We start from the raw sequence: 19,975 nt of genomic DNA, 5'->3' as shown, positions 1-19,975 counted from the left end.
GCTGTTTGCAGGAGGCCACAAAGCAAAGTAGTGTCAGGGCTGGAATCAGGGTTCTGGTCTCACGCTTCACAATCCTGCTCTCTTGCCAAGAGGCCACGCTCTCCAGCACCCAAAGGGAACATCCAGATAGGTTCTTTTGATCACAGAGACTCGAGTCAAGGAGGAACTGATCCTACACTGACATCATTGAAAGAATGTGAGCTGCTGGCCCTTCAACACGATAAATCAGAATGATGTTCCGGGCCACTCTGTCAGCTCCACCATTGCATTTTGGGAATAAGAATTAAAATCTCATGAATCCTATCCCCAAACTTAAAAAACAAAACAAAACAAAACAAAACCCCTGTTGTATATTAGACTTCAGTAAAAGTGTCTTAAAAATCTGTCACTAGAGTACTCTGTATTTAGCACATGGTCGACATAAGTCTACGTCCCAAATGCACTGTCCAGCCTGGGCACTGCCTATTCCCCCATGAGCCACCTCCTTGCCCAGTGACACTCAGAATTTCCTAAAGGAGCTAAATTTCTGGAAATAGGACAAATGGGAAAATGCTTTTTGAAATGAATTATGAAATGAGCATTTATAATCTAGAGAAAGCTCATTTTCAAAGGCTCCTTATAATATCCAAAGTCATCTCCTACCTTCATTATGCAGAAAGCATGAACAAACAGGTGCGTGGCGAAAGCAGTGCTTTAAAGAGCCCATCACGTCCAGCCAGAGATGAAAGAGTCTAAATCCCTTTAAACTCTAGTCCTGAACCCAAGAACACTTCTATTTTTTGGAGCAGACATAGGGGACCCCGACCTACATGATAACACTGTTGTGAGACCGTCCTGGTAGGAGTCAGACAGATAAGCCCCCCACAGTTCCAAAAGCCCCACTGAAGGGGGATCTGACTCTACAGTTCAAAACCCTTCAACAATACTAAACAGTGGACTGTCATGCGTCTGGAAAATATAACCGTTTTTGAAGAATGCTTTCCAAACCACGTAATGCTTTTAAAGCTGTTTATCAGAAGAGCTGGGTGAGCAACAGTGGCCTGAAACAGTGTGTCAGCTGTCACAGGGTCGCATGCCCCATCCGAATTTCCGTAAGCACTCTATCATTCTCGGCTGTCCTACCCTTGGCAGACAACAGATGCCAATGTTTGGAGACATTCGCTACATAACTTTTACCCGACAAACCTGGCTCCAGGACAGATTTCCATGTCATGTGGGGCTTTTGGCTGAACTCTGCTCGAACCCAGAGGCATATCATTTACAGCAGACACTAACAATAGTTTGGGATCACCTGCTCTTCACAAGCGGGTTCAGAGCAAGTTCGTGGCCTCTGCACACCTTTTCCAGTGGGGTTCTCATACACCAAGTCTGAGAGCCCAGGTGAGTTCCTCCACCCAGAATTCTAACCACGTAACAAGCACAGGTTTGTAGGCCTGAATTTAACCATTTTGTGTGAAGAAAGAGAATGGGAAAGACAAAAACCCAGCAAGGCACATGAATTTCTCATCTTAGCACTATAGCAAGTGGTTGGCAAGTTTTCAGGGACCGGCTATAAGTAAGAGGTAAAGATACAATCCCTGTTTTACTTACGCTCAACATCCCATATTCAGAGAGAATACTGACACAGATGCCATTTCTGGAGCCCTAATTACACGCCACATGTCAGGCTAAGTGCTTTATATACATTATGTCACCTACTCCATATAACCACCCACTGAGGTAGGCATTATTATTCCTATTCCACATGAGTCAAAGGAATCTCACCTTGGAGACGTTAAGGGGGAAAAACTTGCTCTGGGCCACAGCTAAGAAATAGCAGTGAGATGACTCACACCCAGGGCTGCCCTCTGACCTCGTGTTACGGACGTGGGAACCAAGCAGTGCTCCGGGAGCCCCTTCCTGATCCTTGCAAATGCTCGGTTTCTTTTCACACTGGCTTCCACAGCGCTCCTTCCCGCTTCTTCTCCAGAACTGGGGAAGACCTGTGACTTTATGTTCTTTCCACGTCTCTTTCTGAAACAAGGGCTTCTCTTTGAAGAAAGACCTCTTGCCCTTGGCGTGTCAAGATAAGAAAGCTTTCAGCAACTTTCCCTTGGAAACTACAAAACACCCATCAGCACCCAGGATCTAAGTACAGTTGCTCACCAGCTGCCGGGCCCCTCTGAATAGCTTTTATGGTTCAGCGAGGGGTGGGGACAGGGCCATGTCACTACTGTGGGGTGTGCTATTTCTTTCATGTTCCCAGGATCTGACAAGAGCCTTCCACAACCTGTTTCTTTTACAACACACGGAATGAGAGATTAAAGACCAATACCAGACGTAAAGCCGGGGTTGGGACTAGCAACGACCCCTCTCCAGATGCGTTCTAAATCTTCCTGGGAAAGAAGGGCCGCTGACCGCCTAAGCAGATGTTGTTCAAACGTTGTCATGGCGATTAAATGAGATAATACATGTAAAGTACACAGGACATAGTAAACATTCATAGTAAAGGTTTAAACATGTTAGCAATATTCTTATTTATTAACACCACCAAACTCCAAAGAATGTTTTAGCAGAAACGACGTATATGGATTTCAGTAAAACCACATTAATTCTGAGCTACTAGCTGGATGTGGAGGAGAAACGACATCAAGAAAAGAGGAATGAATTAATGAAAACTCTAAATTATAGAACTTCTGATCAAATACGACAGACGGAGTCCAGAGACCCCTCTAAAGCGAAAGCAAAGGGATACAGGTGGCACGGATCCAAAAGGATAAAGAGAAGGTGTCAACAATATTTTAGAAGCTGAAGAGCAGATGGACAAGTGGTGCTGAGATGTAAGCCTGAGGGAGTAGCAGCCACAAAGCAGTGAGCTAATTGGTAGGTTAACTGCTAAATTTCAGAAAGACGGAGGCACCGAAGAGCTCTGAGGGCCTGGGGCATCAGGGAGGAACAGGGAGGCCTGTCTGCGAGGTGGTGAAAACAGGAAGACGGGGTGAAAGTCTGTATAAGAAGCAGTGAGACCTGTAGGGCCCTCTCCCACCCGCAGCCCAGCCTGCTCCTCCTCCACAGAAGATGAGCATCTACAGGTCCCCCCAACCTGATCCTTCACGGCAAGGCCCCGGGCCCCACACAGGGAGCCCTCAATCTGCTGACCGGTGCCTCATCTTAAAATAGGAGAACAGCTAGTCAAGAATCATCAAACATCTGGGAACTGTCTCTATTCGTGAAAGAAAAAGACCAAACCAAACAAATAGGAGAGGACTTCCCTGGCGGCGCAGTGGTTAAGAATCCGCCTGCCAATGCAGGGGACACAGGTTCGAGCCCTGGTCCAGGAAGATCCCACATGCCGCAGAGCAACTAAGCCCGTGCGCCACAACTACTGAGCCTGCGCTCTAGGGCCCACGAGCCACAACTACTGAGCCCGCAAGCCATGAGCCACAACTACTGAGCCCACGTGCCACAACTACTGAGCCCACGTGCCTAGAGCCCGTGCTCCACAACAAGAGAAGCCACCGCAATGAGAAGCCCACGCACCGCAACGAAGAGTAGCCCCCACGTGGCAATGAAGACCCAACGCAGCCAGAAATACACAAACAAGCAAACAAACAAACAGGAGAAGGAAACTCAGGAGAGAACAAGGGTGCTCGCTCTACAGAGGAGCTAGAGAGCGGGCCATCCGGATAGGAGCAGGGGCAGCTAGGGGAAGGCACTCTAAGGAAAACCATGTAACTGATAAATTAATTACTAAATACATTTTTAAGCCTATACAGGAGAGTGTATAGATGTATTAGTAAGAGGCAGATACAAAAAAATCTTTTAAAAAGGAGTTACTAACCTCGGAGTAAAAAAAGCTGAAAGCAGACAAGAGTTTGAGGATAAATTGGGTATGTGTGTATATAACTAAGCAAACAATAATAAAAGTGGTTACTGACTCTAGGGGGAAAAAACAAACTACAAAGTTAAACCAAAAGGGAAACATAATCCTAGTAACCTACATGGCTTCACTGGGAATATTATTTACATAGCCGTAATAATGTAAAAATGGAATTATTGACTTACCCGAAAATGATGGTATAACTACAGTATACTGAAAAGTGGGGCGTGAAGGGGGCGGGGGACATGCGTGGACAGCAGTAGGAAGTCAAATGACATCAAGAAACGGGCACTACGGTCACTTTTTTTCTTTTAGAAACACAGAGGAAAACGCCTCCAATTGAAGAAACAGCCAGAAATGCTGGAGGTGGCTGCCTGCAGGGGAGAGGGGAAGAGGTGGGGTGGGGCAGTTGACTGCTGGGTTTTGAGTTCACACACGTAGGAGTCTTTGACTTCTGAAAGTGCGGGCATGCAGGGACTCTGAGAAAATAAACTTCAATTTGAAAAGACAAAAAGATAATGAGTTATAATGAGATCATTAAGGTCAACATGATAGATTTTTTTAAGAGCACTGCTCTTATTAACTGCAGGCACTGAAGAATATTCAGTAAATATGTTTAAGGTGGAAAGAATAATTGAAAAATCAAGAGATAATTATCCAACTGTAAACAATCAGTAAAACGATAATGATTTGTTTTGAAAGGGCTGTGACAGACCTAATGATGTGGAAAAAGTGCCTGTAACTACCAAATATACACCAACACACACCACCCCATATACACCACCGACATACAAATGCAGTTTTGGTGTTTTTAAGAACAAACAGCAAGTCAAATCACCAATAAAGGGGTACTTCAAGAAAGCCATAGGCAACTTGCTTCAATGGACGTGTAAGAGTAATTCAAGAATATTAACCCACAAACAGCTTGATGATTTCTCAAGAATCTGGAAGATTCCTCACAGCAGTCTGTCCTGAAGGATTTAACTATTTTGGGTACTTAATACCTATTATATGCCTGGAATACAGTAGGAGGTCAATGCTTCACCACCTGATGAACTTCTACTGTCAATTCGCCTACACGTGAAACCAGAGAGCTCACTAAGCAATCAGGTCTGAATATCACAAACTCATTAACTGAATTAATGGGGCCCCTCAATAGTTCAAACAAAAACATAAAAACTCTCTGAGGTTCGCATCTTTTCACTAGGGATGTGAAGGCACTCACACATGGTAATCTGGCCTCCTGATGCCCTGGCAGGTGGGCAGGTGCCAGTCTCGCTACCCTAACTGTGCTGCTGGAGTAGCTCGGTAAAGTCCAGGGGAACGAAGAGCCCTGTCCTCTGTTCATCCTGGAAGTATTCAGTGAGGTTACACTGGATTCAATCAGTCCCAAGACACCAGGGTGAGCCAGGATTCCTGTGACCCATCCTCCTCATAATGAGAGGTGAAGTTCTGCTCTGACTCTCCTTTGAAGTTTTCAGCAGTCCCTGGGTTTTATGATACAGCTTGGGTCACCCCTGCCATTGTCTACGTTTGAAGTATGTTTGGGGAAAATCTACTAGGAGCTGTCTCTGGTGTTAACACAGAAGAACTGCCTCATAAAAACTGCTTTCCACAAGGAGTTCAAAGGAGCTTATCTAAATATTGTAGGTTTATCCTGCTCACCAACTTTGCTAGGGTGGAAAACTGAGTTTTTGCCAAGTACCGTCCGTCTGACAGAGATACGCCTTCTCGATTTCCTGAACAAGCTCAGGGCACTGCTAACACAGCCGAGTGGCCTTTTGACAAGATGGACCTTGCACTTTGAAGTCATCTGCTGTGCACTTACCATGCTGCTGAAGTTAAAATTTATTGGGATAGTAGGTTAAGGTGAAGGACTAAATTAGGTAAATTATTGTGAGAGGTCTTTCTGATGTGTGATAAAATCTTTCCAACGGTTCCTTCAAGAAACCCAGTAAAAGTCAGGAGCAAACCAGGAGGGCTGACAATCGGTGGCACGAAGCCAAACTGAAGCATCACATTACAGCGGCTCCTACAGTTTGATCCGCATTAATCCACCATTGCCGATACGTGCTATTTATCAGCAGGATGATGGATCATCACCACAGTTTCAAATAGACTAGCTTGTCAAGGAAATTAACCAGGTAGAGAGGTATATTAACCGGTGGTATATTCATGGAGTCCCAGGAGGGTGCGAAGAACGGCAGTGTTTTACATTTCTGCAAATCTCTTTAAGTCGTACTTAATCGAAAACAGCTGCATTCTCTTATCTGCTTCTACAGCCAACCTGTTGTAATATCACACATTGTGTACGTAGCTCCTGGAAAACTCTGCTGTACATTCATTAGAGAATATTATGATAAAAATAGTTGTTTATTCATCTATATATCGACATATGAATGGATGTATAAATATATAAAGATAGGGTTGACCTTATAGATCCCTGGAAGGTTTGGGGGTTCCCCAGGGGTCCTTAGACCCTATTTTGAGAACCTTTGTCCTAAAAGGTCCCATATGTATAAATCTTGTGCTAACTGGAAATCAGTTTCCTCTGCGTATTAAAGTAAATCCACTAAGGATACAGGTGAGTAAAGTAACACTGTTAACCTGATTTGAGTTACATAAGCCCAATATAATAAAACTTTCTTTTAGGGTAGACTGTGATTAAAATGTTTTACTAGTTCAATCTCATTTCCCAACACCATTTGACAGATTAGTGAGAAACTTAGCAAAGGTCTGTCTCTGAGAGGCAGTCTGGCAAAAGAGTGCTAGATAAAGGTATCGGGGCAAGGAAACTCAGGGTTAATAACACCCAAACCTACCTTTTCTTCCACCAAAGATTACAAGCCTTCACTTGTAAAACAATACTACAGTCTTCAATTCTCTGCTAGCCCATATGTCCTCTATCGATCTCAGAATTCTCTTACTGGCTAAAGCTCTCTGGGAGCAGGGGATAGGAACTCAAACCTGAATCTTTTCTTTAAGGGAGATTCCAATTTCATCCTGGGCCAAGAGGGATGATTCTGTAAGGGAAAACATTTGAAAGACATAGGATTGCCATCAAAATCTAAGAATAAGTAAACCTAATGCCTTTGCAGAGGAATTCCACCAACAGTTAAATGGCTTTTCATTCTTCTCTAATACAGAGAATATAAATTTTTCTCAGGAAGAAATACACTTCTGTTTCTCTTGAAGTTCAAAGCAAAAATCTCAAATGCATACCTTATGTATGTAAGATTGGGTGTCATTCCAGGGTTTTAAAAATCAAGTCACTGAACAAGGAAGGGACTACAGGTACAAGGGCTAGACCGACTAGTTAATGTTTAAATGGAAGAAATCAAAATCAGAAAGCAATCACACTTCCCATTCTATTTTCTTTGAGCAAAGACCTGCTAGTTGGGATAGCAGGACTGTACCTCAAAGATGTACATGCCTGAATTCAATTTATTTTTACTTTTGGAAGCAGGGTAGTGCCGTTTCCATGAAGTCAGTCATCTCTGCAAGCCAAAAATGGCAAAAAATAGATGCTCTCCTTTCTAGAAACGATAATAATGTACCATGACCAAAAAAGTGGTTTTTTTCCCTAACAGATAATCTTGCATAAAAATGAGTCATGGGATTTCAGAAATGGAAAGGCTTTTCTCAAATATGTGTGTGCAGGAACACACACACTTTTTTTTTTCCATCAACAGATTTGAGCTTTCCATAAGTTATAATGAGAATGGCATCGTCTGGAGCCTTTGAGTGAAAGGGGAATACAGTATTTAGAGTTCAGCAAGAGGGAAGAAGTCTGTCTTAGAAAATAAGATTTCTCTGCTTGTGTTCCTGTGAGAGAAATTTTAACTTATAAGGCATGAAGGACTGTTAAGATGTTTCTTAGAAATGTCTTATCCTGTAACTTCATCAGCTTAATTTCAGACCCGAGTGAGACATCGTATATCATTAGCACAGCTCTGAATGTTGTTTCTTCTTCTGGGTTTGCTCAGGAGGAGTGAGAGAAGGATCCATCTACCTTCAAGCATTCTTGGGAAAGGCCTGGTGTGGCAAGATCGGGAAGTGAGAACACAGGACTCTCACCTCACACCCAAGGGTGAGAAGAAGACAGACAGAGGGGCTGTCCCTAGAGCCACAGGGCCACTTTTGGATAACAGGAGAGATATGAACAGTCCCTTCCCTTCAGCCGGATGCAAAAGTACTTTTCGAGTTTCACTGAAACCGCGTTCCTTCCCATGATAAAACTGACATGTCAACATGGCCCCAGCAGATGGCTACCAAGCCAGCAGACAGATATGCCCGAAGATGAGAAACAGAGCCTCAGGGTCCAACCTGTACTAGGCTCTTGCTTTTCACCCACACCAACAACCACGGCTTTCTATCGATGCTGCGAGGGTCTACAGAACTCGTCTGGAAGGGGTATCTTGTACTTCTTAAATGAGCAGGAGGCAGTAGCTACAGGATGACGTGGTGTATCTTTCTGAATGCTTAGTTTTACTGGGTAGCGATTTAAAACATTACCCTATTAAAACAAGCATGGGATAAACCGTAAAGTTCATTTACAGTTTTAAGATGAAGCAGAAACTTTCCAGGACATGTTGGACTGCCTCTGCCTCGAGATCCATGGGGCGTCGGTCCACCGTGCTGTGCCTCAGAAGGAAACGCTGGTGGAAAGAACGGAGAGCTCTGGTACAGCCTAACAAACATTTAAATGTGTATTCAACTTTTACCTTTGGGAGTTCCCTAAAGGCTCAATTCAAGCCAATGCTGCTTGATGTGTTATGTATGATACCAAGGAGGGCAAACGGCTGCTCTCAGAGCAGTGTTGCCAGACGAGACTGGAAGGGCAGGAGAAGCCTTCCCGAAATGCCCTTTGCTGATTTTCTTCTCACCTGTCCAACCTGACAGCATTCAGGCTCGGATGACCTTTCATCCTGGAGAGTCATGGGTAAGATGCAAACACTAACAAAAAGGGTTTTTCCTGAAAAAAATCCATTTCCATTGCACATCTAAGAGGCCATTAGTGGAAAGTCTCTAACAGATTTTGGATGGTGTCTTGGGAGTATGTGCACTGCAGAAGTCAAATATGCCCACCGTAAATCTTTTCTGTGAAACCAACCAAATGGTGACTCAAAAGCTCTCAGAGCAACTGGAGTTTACATCTACGTGCACAATACCAGGGTCCCGGGATTCCAGAACATTATCGGAGTCTTGATGCTATGTTCTTAAATGATGATCTATCATTATCCTTCAGATTCCCCCTTCCTCCTTATCTAACTTAAATAATGAGATAAGCCCCCACACTCCTGAGCTTTGTTAAATTAGTTTAAATATTTCAGGTTCTGCCAACTCCCTCTTCTCCCCCCACCCCCGTTCTGGGTCTTGATGAAAAAGGTGAAGAAATATTTTGGAGGAAACCCCAGGGGCCCAGCTTCATAAATCTTCATCTGCTACTTTCTCAAAACGTCATGCGACCCCAAGGGTACGACATATGGTACTCAGAGAAATAAACAAGCAAATAAATAGCTCAGGGTCAGACCTTTCTTTCTTTTCCATGGTGTTTTTGCTGCTCCTGGGTCTCTGAGGCTTTCTACCCAAGTATCTTTTTAAACGCTACCAGCAAATACCACCACACACGCAGAGAATTGGACGTGCAGCCCAGCGGGTGCCCTGCTTTGGCCTGGTCTCCTGAAGGGTGGCAGGCTTGTCTGCATGACTTCAATGGCACCACAAGTGTGGCTGCATCGGTGCCATTTTCATAAACTTTACTTGGGAACAGACAAATGTGGCTCAACACACGGAGACGAGAAGATGCAACCTGAGCCAGCAGAACGTTGCCTTGGAAAAGGCTTCTTCCTTCAGTTCCAAACCACACATACTTGTACAGTTAACAAATGCAGCAGGGGATACGGGTCCACAGCATTCATGTTGAGGCCAAAGGCTCTGCTGTCCTCCACCCTCTCCTCTCCCCCACCCCCACCTGCCTTCCCAAGAACTGTTAGATTGCATGGAAATTTCAGGGAAAAGGTAGGTGGCTGTCTTCTTGGAACTCCTGCACACTCCAACAAGGAGAGGAACTTGGAAGTATTTTAATCTAAAAGAACTCAAGTTGGGGGGGGGGTTCCCTATAAATAAAATCGTGTTCAAATAAACACAAAAAGGAGCCAATATTTCCTGTAAGGCCACTTTTCAGATGGATTACTGGAAGGAATAGCCTTCCACAGTTTTATGGCTTATTTTGCTATCATCTGCTTAAAATTTGGGTCAGTTAAAACATAGATGCTAAGATCGAAGCCCTCACTTGGATGAAATATTACAAAGGAAGCAGAAAGTCTCATTCCAAGAGCGGACTCAGAGGCAGAGCCCTTGGACTCCTGGGTTCTATCGCTGGCTCAGTCCCTGGGCTCAGGTCAGCCCTCGGTCAGAACCTCACTTCTAATCCCTTCAAATCATTAGTTAGTCCCTGTTGTCTAAACAGTGGGGAAAAACCCTGAGTAACACCCCTGGATCCTGTTCAATCAACAGGGATGGTTGGAGATGGTTATAACTCACTTCCAAGAAATCAGGGTGATTTATCCCTTGGTAGAGCTAGTACGTTCCTAAGAGATCACAGTGTCATCAGAACAAACCCTTAAGGCACTGCAACATTTCTCCACCTGCAAAAAATCTCTCTGCTCCTTTAATGTGACTTCAAAAATAATATCACCCAGCATTTTATAGTTCTTTATAGCATCCACATTAAAATAACTCTGGTTGGGCTTCAAACCTCTGAGAGATAGAATAAATAAACAGGTATATTTATCCCTGTTCATAGAGGAAGAAACAGAGGCTTCGAAAGGCTAGGAGGCTTGACCAAGGGCCCAAAGCTCATAGGTGAGGGGGCTGGGGCCGAGGGCTATGGCTTTCAGGGTCAAGTGCTCTTTTCTCTCTAGTGCTTGTCTCCTTGTTAATAAGCCTACTTTTGGACCTAGACGAATGGACTAAGGGAAATTGGTTAAAGAGTTTCCGAAGAATCTGTAGTGCCTTTTCAGTGCAATGAAGGGTAAAGGGCCAAGCCTCTCTGAGGCCCTCAGTTCACAGGTCTAGCACGTGGTAACTGCAGCCTTGGCTCTCCCACTACTGGCTCCTCCAGGGACAGAGAGGACAGGCAGCAGCTTAATGCCCCCCGCTATGAGCTTCTGTGTCTGTAGGCCCACGGCTAGCTGGCTGCCCCTCACCCATCACTAGAGCTTTTGTTTCTAGGAGGAGTGGGTGACCATAAGACAGCCATTCTGGGCACTTGAATTAGACTGCCCAACTGTTGGTCGCTTTGAGACAAGCTGCATAGCTTCTCTGCACCCCTTTACCTGGAAGGTGATTCTTTCTTCTCTTCACCTGGCCAAGTCATACTTCTAACTTCAGGCTTCATCTCAAATATCACTTCCCTAGAAAAGCCTTCCTTGACCCCACTGACCCCACGTTAGCAAACCTTCTGCTCCTTGCCTTCTCTAATTATACAGTCTCACAGCACTCTGTAAATCTCCTGTGTCATTTATCGCAAGTTTAGCAAATTATTATTTATATGATTATTTGTTTTATGTGTGCTGCCCCGCTTGACTGGAAGTCCTTTGAGACTAGGGATAGCCTTGCTTTCTGTTATATTCCCAACCCTGAGTTCTTAGGCAATTTTCAATCAATATTTACTAATTAAAAAATGAATGAGTGACAGATATACACGGACTGACACTAAACAGAACCTCCTACAGCAAAGCCAGACAACTGGTAAAAATGACACCACCACCTTTCTGCAGCAACCATCTTGCGCCCTAAAAAATATGCAAAACTTTATCAAGATTTCCAAACTGACAGTGTACAAAATGCAAGTGATTTCTTTCTGGTCAACGTCATTCGAGTTTACAGCGCAAAATAATAACATTTCTCAATTTAACACATACACCTCAGACCCTTTTGGAAGCAACTCACTCAGTCCCTTGACCACTCTTGGATTTTAAGGATGAGGATGGATCTTCTGGAATTCTTAGGGGCCTTCCGCTTTACTCATGCTTCATTAGGTCTTACTGTCCTAACAAAATACCTGTGGCAGACTTCTTGGGCTTTGAGCAGACATGGAAAAACTAACTGGAAATACTTTTGAAGGCTCCCTCCTGCCCCTCTTCCCAACTCCATAAATGCTTCAAAATATACTCAAGGATTATTTCAGCTCTGTGTCTGAGAAGAGGATGTAAAATTAACTAAAGTAAACTCTACAGATCCTTTTTTAAAAAAGCAGCTGCTTCCAGATGGAAGACATTCTGGCAGAACATATTATGTGGTCCCAGTCTACAATCTTAAGCATTTCCCCTAGTGCAGTAATGTGTCATCAGTAAGGTTTCCTGGTGACAGAAAATGGATTCATTTTAATTGGGGACGATTTCACTTCAAATCCTATTTGAGGGAGAGATAGGGTGTGGACATGGCCCAGGCCCTAGGCGTTCTAAAAGGGGACACTGATTCACTCAGGGAATATCCATTAACCAGGCAGCAGCGAAATCCTTCTGGGCTTAAGTGGAGTCCAGCTTGGCTGGGAACTGTAACATTCATTATACCCTTTGTTGATAAGATCCCCAATTAGTCACTCTGAAAAAGGGAGGCTAAAATAGGCCACTAACACAAACAGCGAAGTTAAAGTTGTTGGATTCTATGAGATTTGGAGCCATATGGGCTGCCACTGATTTCCTGTCTCAGCTGGTATCAAGGCAAGACAGCATCCCACAGAAGAACTGCCAACTTCCTTGGGGAGTTTCTTTATGAGGTTGGGGAACTGGCTGGCACTTTCAAGTGGAAGGAGAGCTAAGAAGGGACAGACCCATGTGGTGAACCGCAGTTGCAGGGATTCTCAAACCACGTCATGGGGCCTCGGAGCAAGACACAGCCTATGGCCTGAGAGTATTCTCTCTCTCTTTTTTTTTTTTTTGCGGTACGCGGGCCTCTCACTGTTGTGGCCTCTCCCGTTGTGGAGCACAGGCTCCGGACGCGCAGGCCCAGCGGCCATGGCTCACGGGCCCAGCCGCTCCACGGCACGTGAGATCCTCCCGGACCAGGGCACAAACCCGCGTCCCCTGCATCAGCAGGCGGACTCCCAACCACTGTGCTACCAGGGAAGCCCCTGAGAGTATTCTTAATGGGCATGTAGAGGTCTAGTTCGTTTGGTGAACAGGGGACGTGTGTAAGGATCCAATCGTATTTCTGACTCCTCTAATGAAAAAAAACATCACACACACACACACATATCCAGTACATGTAGATACAGATACAGATATAAATATAGATCTGGAAAAACTCATGCCAGATTTTTGTGCCTCATTTTCATGCCTCTATATTAGGCAGGTCAGAAATTTTAGTTACATGTATTCAAATTTTTAAAAATCACATCATTAAGGCAGAAAAAGTATAGGATTCAACACATCAGTATGGCTCAGGAAAGGCAGCAGACTCAGGCTGGAAACTGCACGAGCCACGCCTCCGACCACCACTGACCTGGGGCCACTAAGTGTGGCTGTGTCTCTCACCGCCTGGGCTGTTTCTGATGCAAAGTCCAGGGCGCCTGCCACTGGCTTGGTTACAGTGCCAACAAGCCCCTTCCCAAGGCCAGATATGAAACCGCTGACACCCCCTTCTGTTTTCACGCCTTCCACTGTTGAGGTGATAACACTGGTCAGTCCACCAATGATACCTAGCAGAAAAGACAAGGGCTATTGTAAGCTGGCCAAGGACAAAAGCAAAAGCATTTAAAGACAAACCCCTCAATTCCATGCACCTGGCAAGGTAAACTTAGGGGCATAATGTCAATCTCTTGATAGGCCACAGGCAGGCCAACTCAAGATGGGGAGGCGGCAGACTTGCCTGTCAAGTTTAGAGTCAGAGAATATACATTACGTATTGGTCAGAAGTAAAGCGCGTTTCACGTTTAAAAGAATCAAAGAAAAGCTAAGAGGTTAACAGTGACTACTTTTTAATTCCAGAGCTTGAATAGCATATGGGCAATCAGGAGAGGGTGCAGACGCAGGATTAAATCGACAGACTAGCAAACAGGGCCCTTGGGGAAAGTTGGGATCCCATAAAACATAAGGTGGAGAGATGACTAAATATAAATCCTCAGTTTTCAAAGAATACTGTGTGACTGGCAAACACCACCAAATGTCTGAAATGGGGTAAAGCTACTGCACACTTTGCTGAAACAGGTGCAGGGGATCAGAGTAAAGGGTGAAGCCTTGATGAAGGGCACCCCCAAAGCTGCCAAAGTCAGCAGGGACCCTCAAGGCAGCCCGTTCAAAAGACCAACCTAAGTCAAAAAGACATTCCCAACACTTTGAAAGTTGACAACAGTGACCTTAAAGAGCCTCAGAAGTGGCCAGAAGTTGGCAAAGGCTGGAGAGGACACAGGCATTGCAGGGAAGTAGCACTTCCAGGATTTGTGCCAGGGACACTCACAGGGTGTTTACCCTTTGACAGTGGGGGTATGAGGACTCTCTAGACGCTTCAGCTCTAGTGAGACAGATTGGTAAAGGAAATTCCCTGGGTGAGAATGTACTAACAATTCACAACATTTCTTTTGCATCCTGGGTCCATTTGCTCCAGCGAGGCAATATGCCTTTCCCAAACTTTTTTTTTTTTGCGGTACGCGGGCCTCTCACTGTTGTGGCCTCTTCCGTTGCGGAGCACAGGCTCCGGACGCTCAGGCCCAGCGGCCATAGCTCATGGGCCCAGCCGCTCCGCGGCATGTGGGATCTTCCCGGACCGGGGCACGAACCGGTGTCCCCTGCATCGGTAGGCGGATTCTTAACCACTGCGCCACCAGGGAAGCCCTGCCTTTCCCAAACTTTTGAACAAAGCTCATGACAGAGACAGAACACTGCTAAACCTGGGTCAAGCAGGGCCTACAGGGAGAACGGAGCATGACTCCCAGTTTTTAAACCAAGGAGATTCAATTGCTTCTGGTTCTTGTTATCTTTTAAGGGTTTTTTTTCATCCTGAAGGAAGGATCTCTCTCTAGGATACTGCTTTCATATATCTTAGAGCTTAATGGGTCCTCCTTGGATGAGGCCACTGGTTCTTGGTCTTAGAATGGCCTAACTGGCTCCTGGAGGTGTTGTACATATTATCTGAAGGATCCTTGGTTGGAAGGGATTTTACAACCTTGAGCCAATCACTCATTTTCTTGGCACACTGGTATGTCCATCTAAAAAGTGAGCACAGCCATGCTTTCTCTCTGTATCACAAGGATGCTGGACAGATAAAGACAAGTACGCATAGCAGAGCCCTTTATACTCATTAAAAAAAACAACAGTCCTCTGAATTACAGTTACTAGAAAGAATGATTAAATCTTTAAACCCAAATGATTGCCCAACAATCAACTTTTAAAGTCCATAAGCAGATCAATTTCAGCCAAATTTTACTTCTAGCTTGATGTCTCCTTGGGGGCTGCTCGCTTTCCAGCTGGGCAGGCTGAGGAAAAGCAGAGGCATTTTGATCCAGTCCTCACCATTAGGAAACTTGATAAACAAAAACTAAGAAAAACATGATGTTCTATTATGTCTATTCCTTCTTTTTTCCTCCAAATGCAGACAATCAAGACTTGATTAACCTTGATATAACTTCTGATAGCTTCAGACTACTCCTAAGAATCTGGTACCAACAGTTCAGTTGACAACCACTACTAAGCATGAGCTATACGCCAGGCATCACGTGAGGCTCTGCCCAAGTACAAACACGACGAGAGGCGGTCTTTATGCTCTCCCGGCCCTCGCAGCCCATCAGGAAAGCAAGACACACAGAGCTAGCTACATACACAACCCAGACTGCCCTGTGTGCTCGAATCATCATCGATTCTAACTGCGGACGGTGGAGCTGGGCAAACGTCATCTGAGTTGGGACTTGCAGGTGGAGTAGGATTATGAGAGGCAAGGAAGTGAGGCAGAGAAGAGGAGGGCAGAAGAAACATGAGTGATCAAGGACCTGGAGGCACGTCTGGGGAGCAGGACATGGCTCTGGGTGGCTGAAATATAGTGTGGCTGGGGGACAGTGGAGGGAACAGCTGGCTGGCTTTACTTTCCTAGGGGCCTTCAACGGCATGCTGAGAAGTTGTTGATGCAACAAAAGGTAAATGAGTCAGACTGAAACATTAAAAACCAGAATTCAAACAAATTCAGAGACTTAACAGGCTCGTGCCATCTCCGACATCTCTTGGGCACAAGGATTTATAATCCCTGTGAAGGTGCATTTATACAAGACTCAGAAACGTCTGGGCCACAAACCTGGCAGCCAGTTTCACATTTTGCCTTCTCTGGAAGGAATAATCCGTAAGCAGAAGGCAAGTCTGGAAGCAGCAGTCCTATATTCTAAAAAGGAGTTCCGATCTTTACACCTTAGGACACTTCGGGGACAGAAGCCAGAGAACAGGAAGGAACTGCAGTGTGGCACAACATTTTGAAAATGAATGAAGAGTTCTCACGGGCTGTAACATTTCAACCCAGGGAGGACAGGACAAGAGAGCCTGGAGGGCTTTCCGGCACACCCAGGTACCAAGCTAGGGGTTCCTCTTGCGATTGGATGGGCAAGAGGCACCTCCGAGGAACTGGGGCAGAAGAGCCGCTCTTCTGCGGCCGGATATCCCGTGACTCACCGTGAGCCAGGCCGTGGATGCCAGCTACAAGGTGTTCGCCGCTCGTGGCCGCGTGGTATCTGATGTACTCCCGCTCCGACTGATGGCGATTGTCCATCGTCTTCCCTAAGCCATCGGACAGTGTCCCCGCAAACTGGAATGAACACAGAACAGAAGGAAAAGACTCCTTACTGTTTTAATTATTTTAAATAAATACCTTCCCTTGCTCTTAGCCGGGAGTCAGTAAATACTAAATGAGAGAGAGATTAATTGCTGAATTACATACACTGTGTGTCCCAGAAGAGTGGTTTTCTAGCACTGGACACAAACGAATTGTGGGACATTTACACAGGTGGACACAAGGCTTGCAAACAACTACTAAAAGTCCATAATGACATTTACCTTTCACAGTCCTGTTGCAAACTTACTGAAAAATTAAAGGTATAACAAAATGGCCTCGGGAGGAGAGGTGAGCTTTGGGATTCTATAACGGTTAAGGACAGAGGCCCTTTGCCTTCAGAATTAGTGGGATTCAAAATAGAAATGTGGCCAACGGCTGCTTCAGGATTTGGCATCCACATTTTGAGATGCCTTTTCTTTCACTTACTCAACAGTCACCAAGTGCCTAGGTGCCCAGCTCCATTTGTCAAAAGAAAAACAAAGTCTACGGAAAGGTTAACAGGTTAGGTTACCTTTCATACAAAGTGGCAGACTTGAACCCATGACTTCAAATGCAAAATCCTCCCCCACCAATCAGAGAGATTTTATTTATCCTGGCATACTTTAACCAGAGAAGCTGTCTCATCCATCAAAGCTGGATAAAAAGGACATAAAACTCTGTTTTGTCACAAGACAATTTGAAAAGGTTTAAAGTGACAGTTAATAAACCACAGGGTACTTATCCTCATCATTCAGACATAAAAAGGGAAGGATATCAAATATGTAATTAACCTTCTCGAGAAGCATCTACCAAAACAAGTGGTTTAAGTGCCAATGACCCAGCACTAACCTTTTAGAAAACTCACAGGAATGTTATTTAGATACAAAGCTCAGAGGAAAGACTCGAGGCAAACAGCCTGCCGTGAGGACCCACGACACTGGCAGCCTGGCCATCACAGGCTATTTCATTCTGCTCTGGCAAGGAGGGGCACACAGATCTGCCCTGAAAGCCATCAGTCCTGAGGCTTCTGACACGAGCGACGAGGGGAGGCGAGTTCTGGGCACAGAAGAGAGACTAGGGGAAGAAACAGCAGTTCCATGTAAAGCAACGGTTCCTGGGGCAAGACTTGGGAGCTCTCATTCCTTTCCCTCTGACCAAAAGCCTTTATAATCTCGGGCAGTGATCACGGACCTTTCTGGAGATGCAATCCTTATCATTACTTGCTTTTTTGCCTAACCTTCCCTGTCACTCCCTGTTTAATTAGAGAGCTGAAGTTAATGAAAAGTGATTTTATAGTTTCCTTTAGGATGGAGACACCATGGGATTCTGTATTAAGTGGGGGATCCCACTTGAGAGCCCCTGCGGGCCACGAGCTCAGGGGTCTGGCCAAACCAGACTCTAGTCTCAACCATTCTGGTGGCCACGTGACCCTGAGCCAGGTGCCTGACCGCAGCACCTCCCTCTCGGCATCTGGAGAACGGAGATAGTCCTGACACTGTCATGTGGCTGAAAGAATCAGTGACAGCGGCTCAGGGTAGGAATCTAGTTAGCATTCTTACTGTTATTATTAGTCAGCTACTAGTCCAAGGAGGAACATCCGGCACCATTTGAAGAAAGCCTTTCAAAGGTTTAGATTTATGGTCATTTGCACTAGGCTTTAACATAAAAGAAACAAAACAAAACAAAACAAAAAACCCTCTCTTCCCAGCAGATAAACACCAGCCTCCAAAGTGAATTTTTGGAGTGGTACCATTTATAAAATTAGAGTGTTGGACTTGGTGGTTTCCAAAATCCTTTCCAGCTCTGACAGTTTGTGATCTATGATCCAAGTTAGAATGTCTTTATTAAGCCCTTACTCTGGGCCCAGCACAGATTTAGGTACTGCTGAGGATACAAATGAATAGCAGCCTTGGACCTATTCTCAAAAATGACAGTCTCGTTAGGAAGACAACAATTCCATACACGAAACAGCTACAACAAGAACCTGGAACACAAAGTGCACACGTACTTGGGAATCAAGTGAAGAGAAAAAAATGTGACCCTCGTTTTGGAAAGAGTTCCTGCTATGTTCTGGAATTATGGAGGCTGCCAGTGGTCCTCATTTAGGGTGTGGACAAAAATGCCTCTCCCTGATATCGCAGAAAAGGTGAGAGGGCGGTTCAACTCTTACCTTCCTGGAGAAGAGAGATCTCCCTGGAAGGGATATTAAATTAACGTCCTGTTTACCTGGCAGCCGACTAGGAAGAAGTTAAAAACCTCATAATACTTTTTCTCCCTAAGAGAATATGGGGGAATAATCCAGGCAAACTGCCCAGTACCAACCTCTTTCCTATAACTGACCCCCGTCCATCAATAAAACAAGTTTAATATCCAAGGTCTATGAGGGAGCCTATGACGAAGCTTAACTGCCAGTTGATTCTGTTGCAGCAGCCCTGGCACCCCAGCACCAACCGGTCTTGGGTGTTTTCTGTACGAAAACACCATATTGACCTCAGGAGGATGGGATAAGATGACCTAAGAGATCACTTGTCCCTCTAAATGCTGGATTCTTCCATGTGCTTCTCAGGGGCCTCACCACTGCCGTGGAAAGGTACCCACACCTACTCCGCTTACTCTAGGGATTCCATTTGAATTACCACCTATCTATTAAAACATTACTGTGTAAGCCAACTGGGCTTGTCCTTTGTCACTTGTGAGTGGAAGTAAAGGGTACAAAGATATTGTATTAACAGGAAATGACTACAAAAGTCTTCACCCCTAGAAACGTGACGTTGAGAACTCAGAAAACTTGCAATGATGTAGAAAATCCATGATCCGACCAAACCCGTCCTGATGAGAGGTTAATAAGATTTTACAGGGAGAGACATTTTATAGGAACTAAACCGAAGCCAGCCAGATGAAGGGTCAGAGGCTGGGCTTCAGGCCAGTCCACTGGGCTTCTGAGTATTGACTCCAGGGCACCACAAAGCTTGTGGCCTTCTCTCACTGTGGGAGCACTTAGTCATCCTTAATCCCATCTCTCATTCCCCACCTCAGTGGGAAAGTAAATCACACCCCGAATCTTATTTCTCCCTCAAACGGTGAGAACACATGGGCTGCAGAGGGAGGTGATTCCAGTAAGCACTCTTTATGGGTGCCCTCTGGAACTGGTCTTCCCTGAGGCTGGAAGTGTTGTTTCACACATGTCCTTGACTTTGAAAATGATCATCCAAACAGAGCAGAGATTCCCATGAGAGCTACAGCGTCCCGTGGGAGTCGCTGGGGCAGGACATCCTCCACCACCCGCCCCAGTTCTGCCTCTGCATTTTAAAAAGAAAAGCC

The 19,975-nt window shown here is 45.2% G+C and overlaps 1 protein-coding gene across 4 annotated transcripts in view; it reads right to left on the bottom strand.

The window, feature by feature from the left end:
• The window catches only part of VPS13D (vacuolar protein sorting 13 homolog D), a 246,835-nt gene that overhangs the window by 37,796 nt on the left and 189,064 nt on the right, over positions 1–19,975 (bottom strand). For all 4 annotated transcript variants that reach the window (XM_082615828.1, XM_082615825.1, XM_082615826.1 and 1 more), the window contains 2 exons: positions 16,516–16,648; positions 13,370–13,565 (listed from right to left, as the gene is read on the bottom strand). In XM_082615828.1, the coding sequence (XP_082471954.1) occupies positions 13,370–13,565; positions 16,516–16,648 (329 nt within the window). The remainder of the gene's footprint in view (positions 1–13,369; positions 13,566–16,515; positions 16,649–19,975) is intronic.

The sequence above is a fragment of the Mesoplodon mirus genome (assembly GCF_964341445.2).
Source record: "Mesoplodon mirus genome assembly, chromosome: 3".
Taxonomy (NCBI): domain Eukaryota; kingdom Metazoa; phylum Chordata; class Mammalia; order Artiodactyla; family Ziphiidae; genus Mesoplodon; species Mesoplodon mirus.
Note: the sequence above shows the minus strand (reverse complement) of the source record. Positions and strands in the feature narration are given on the sequence as shown.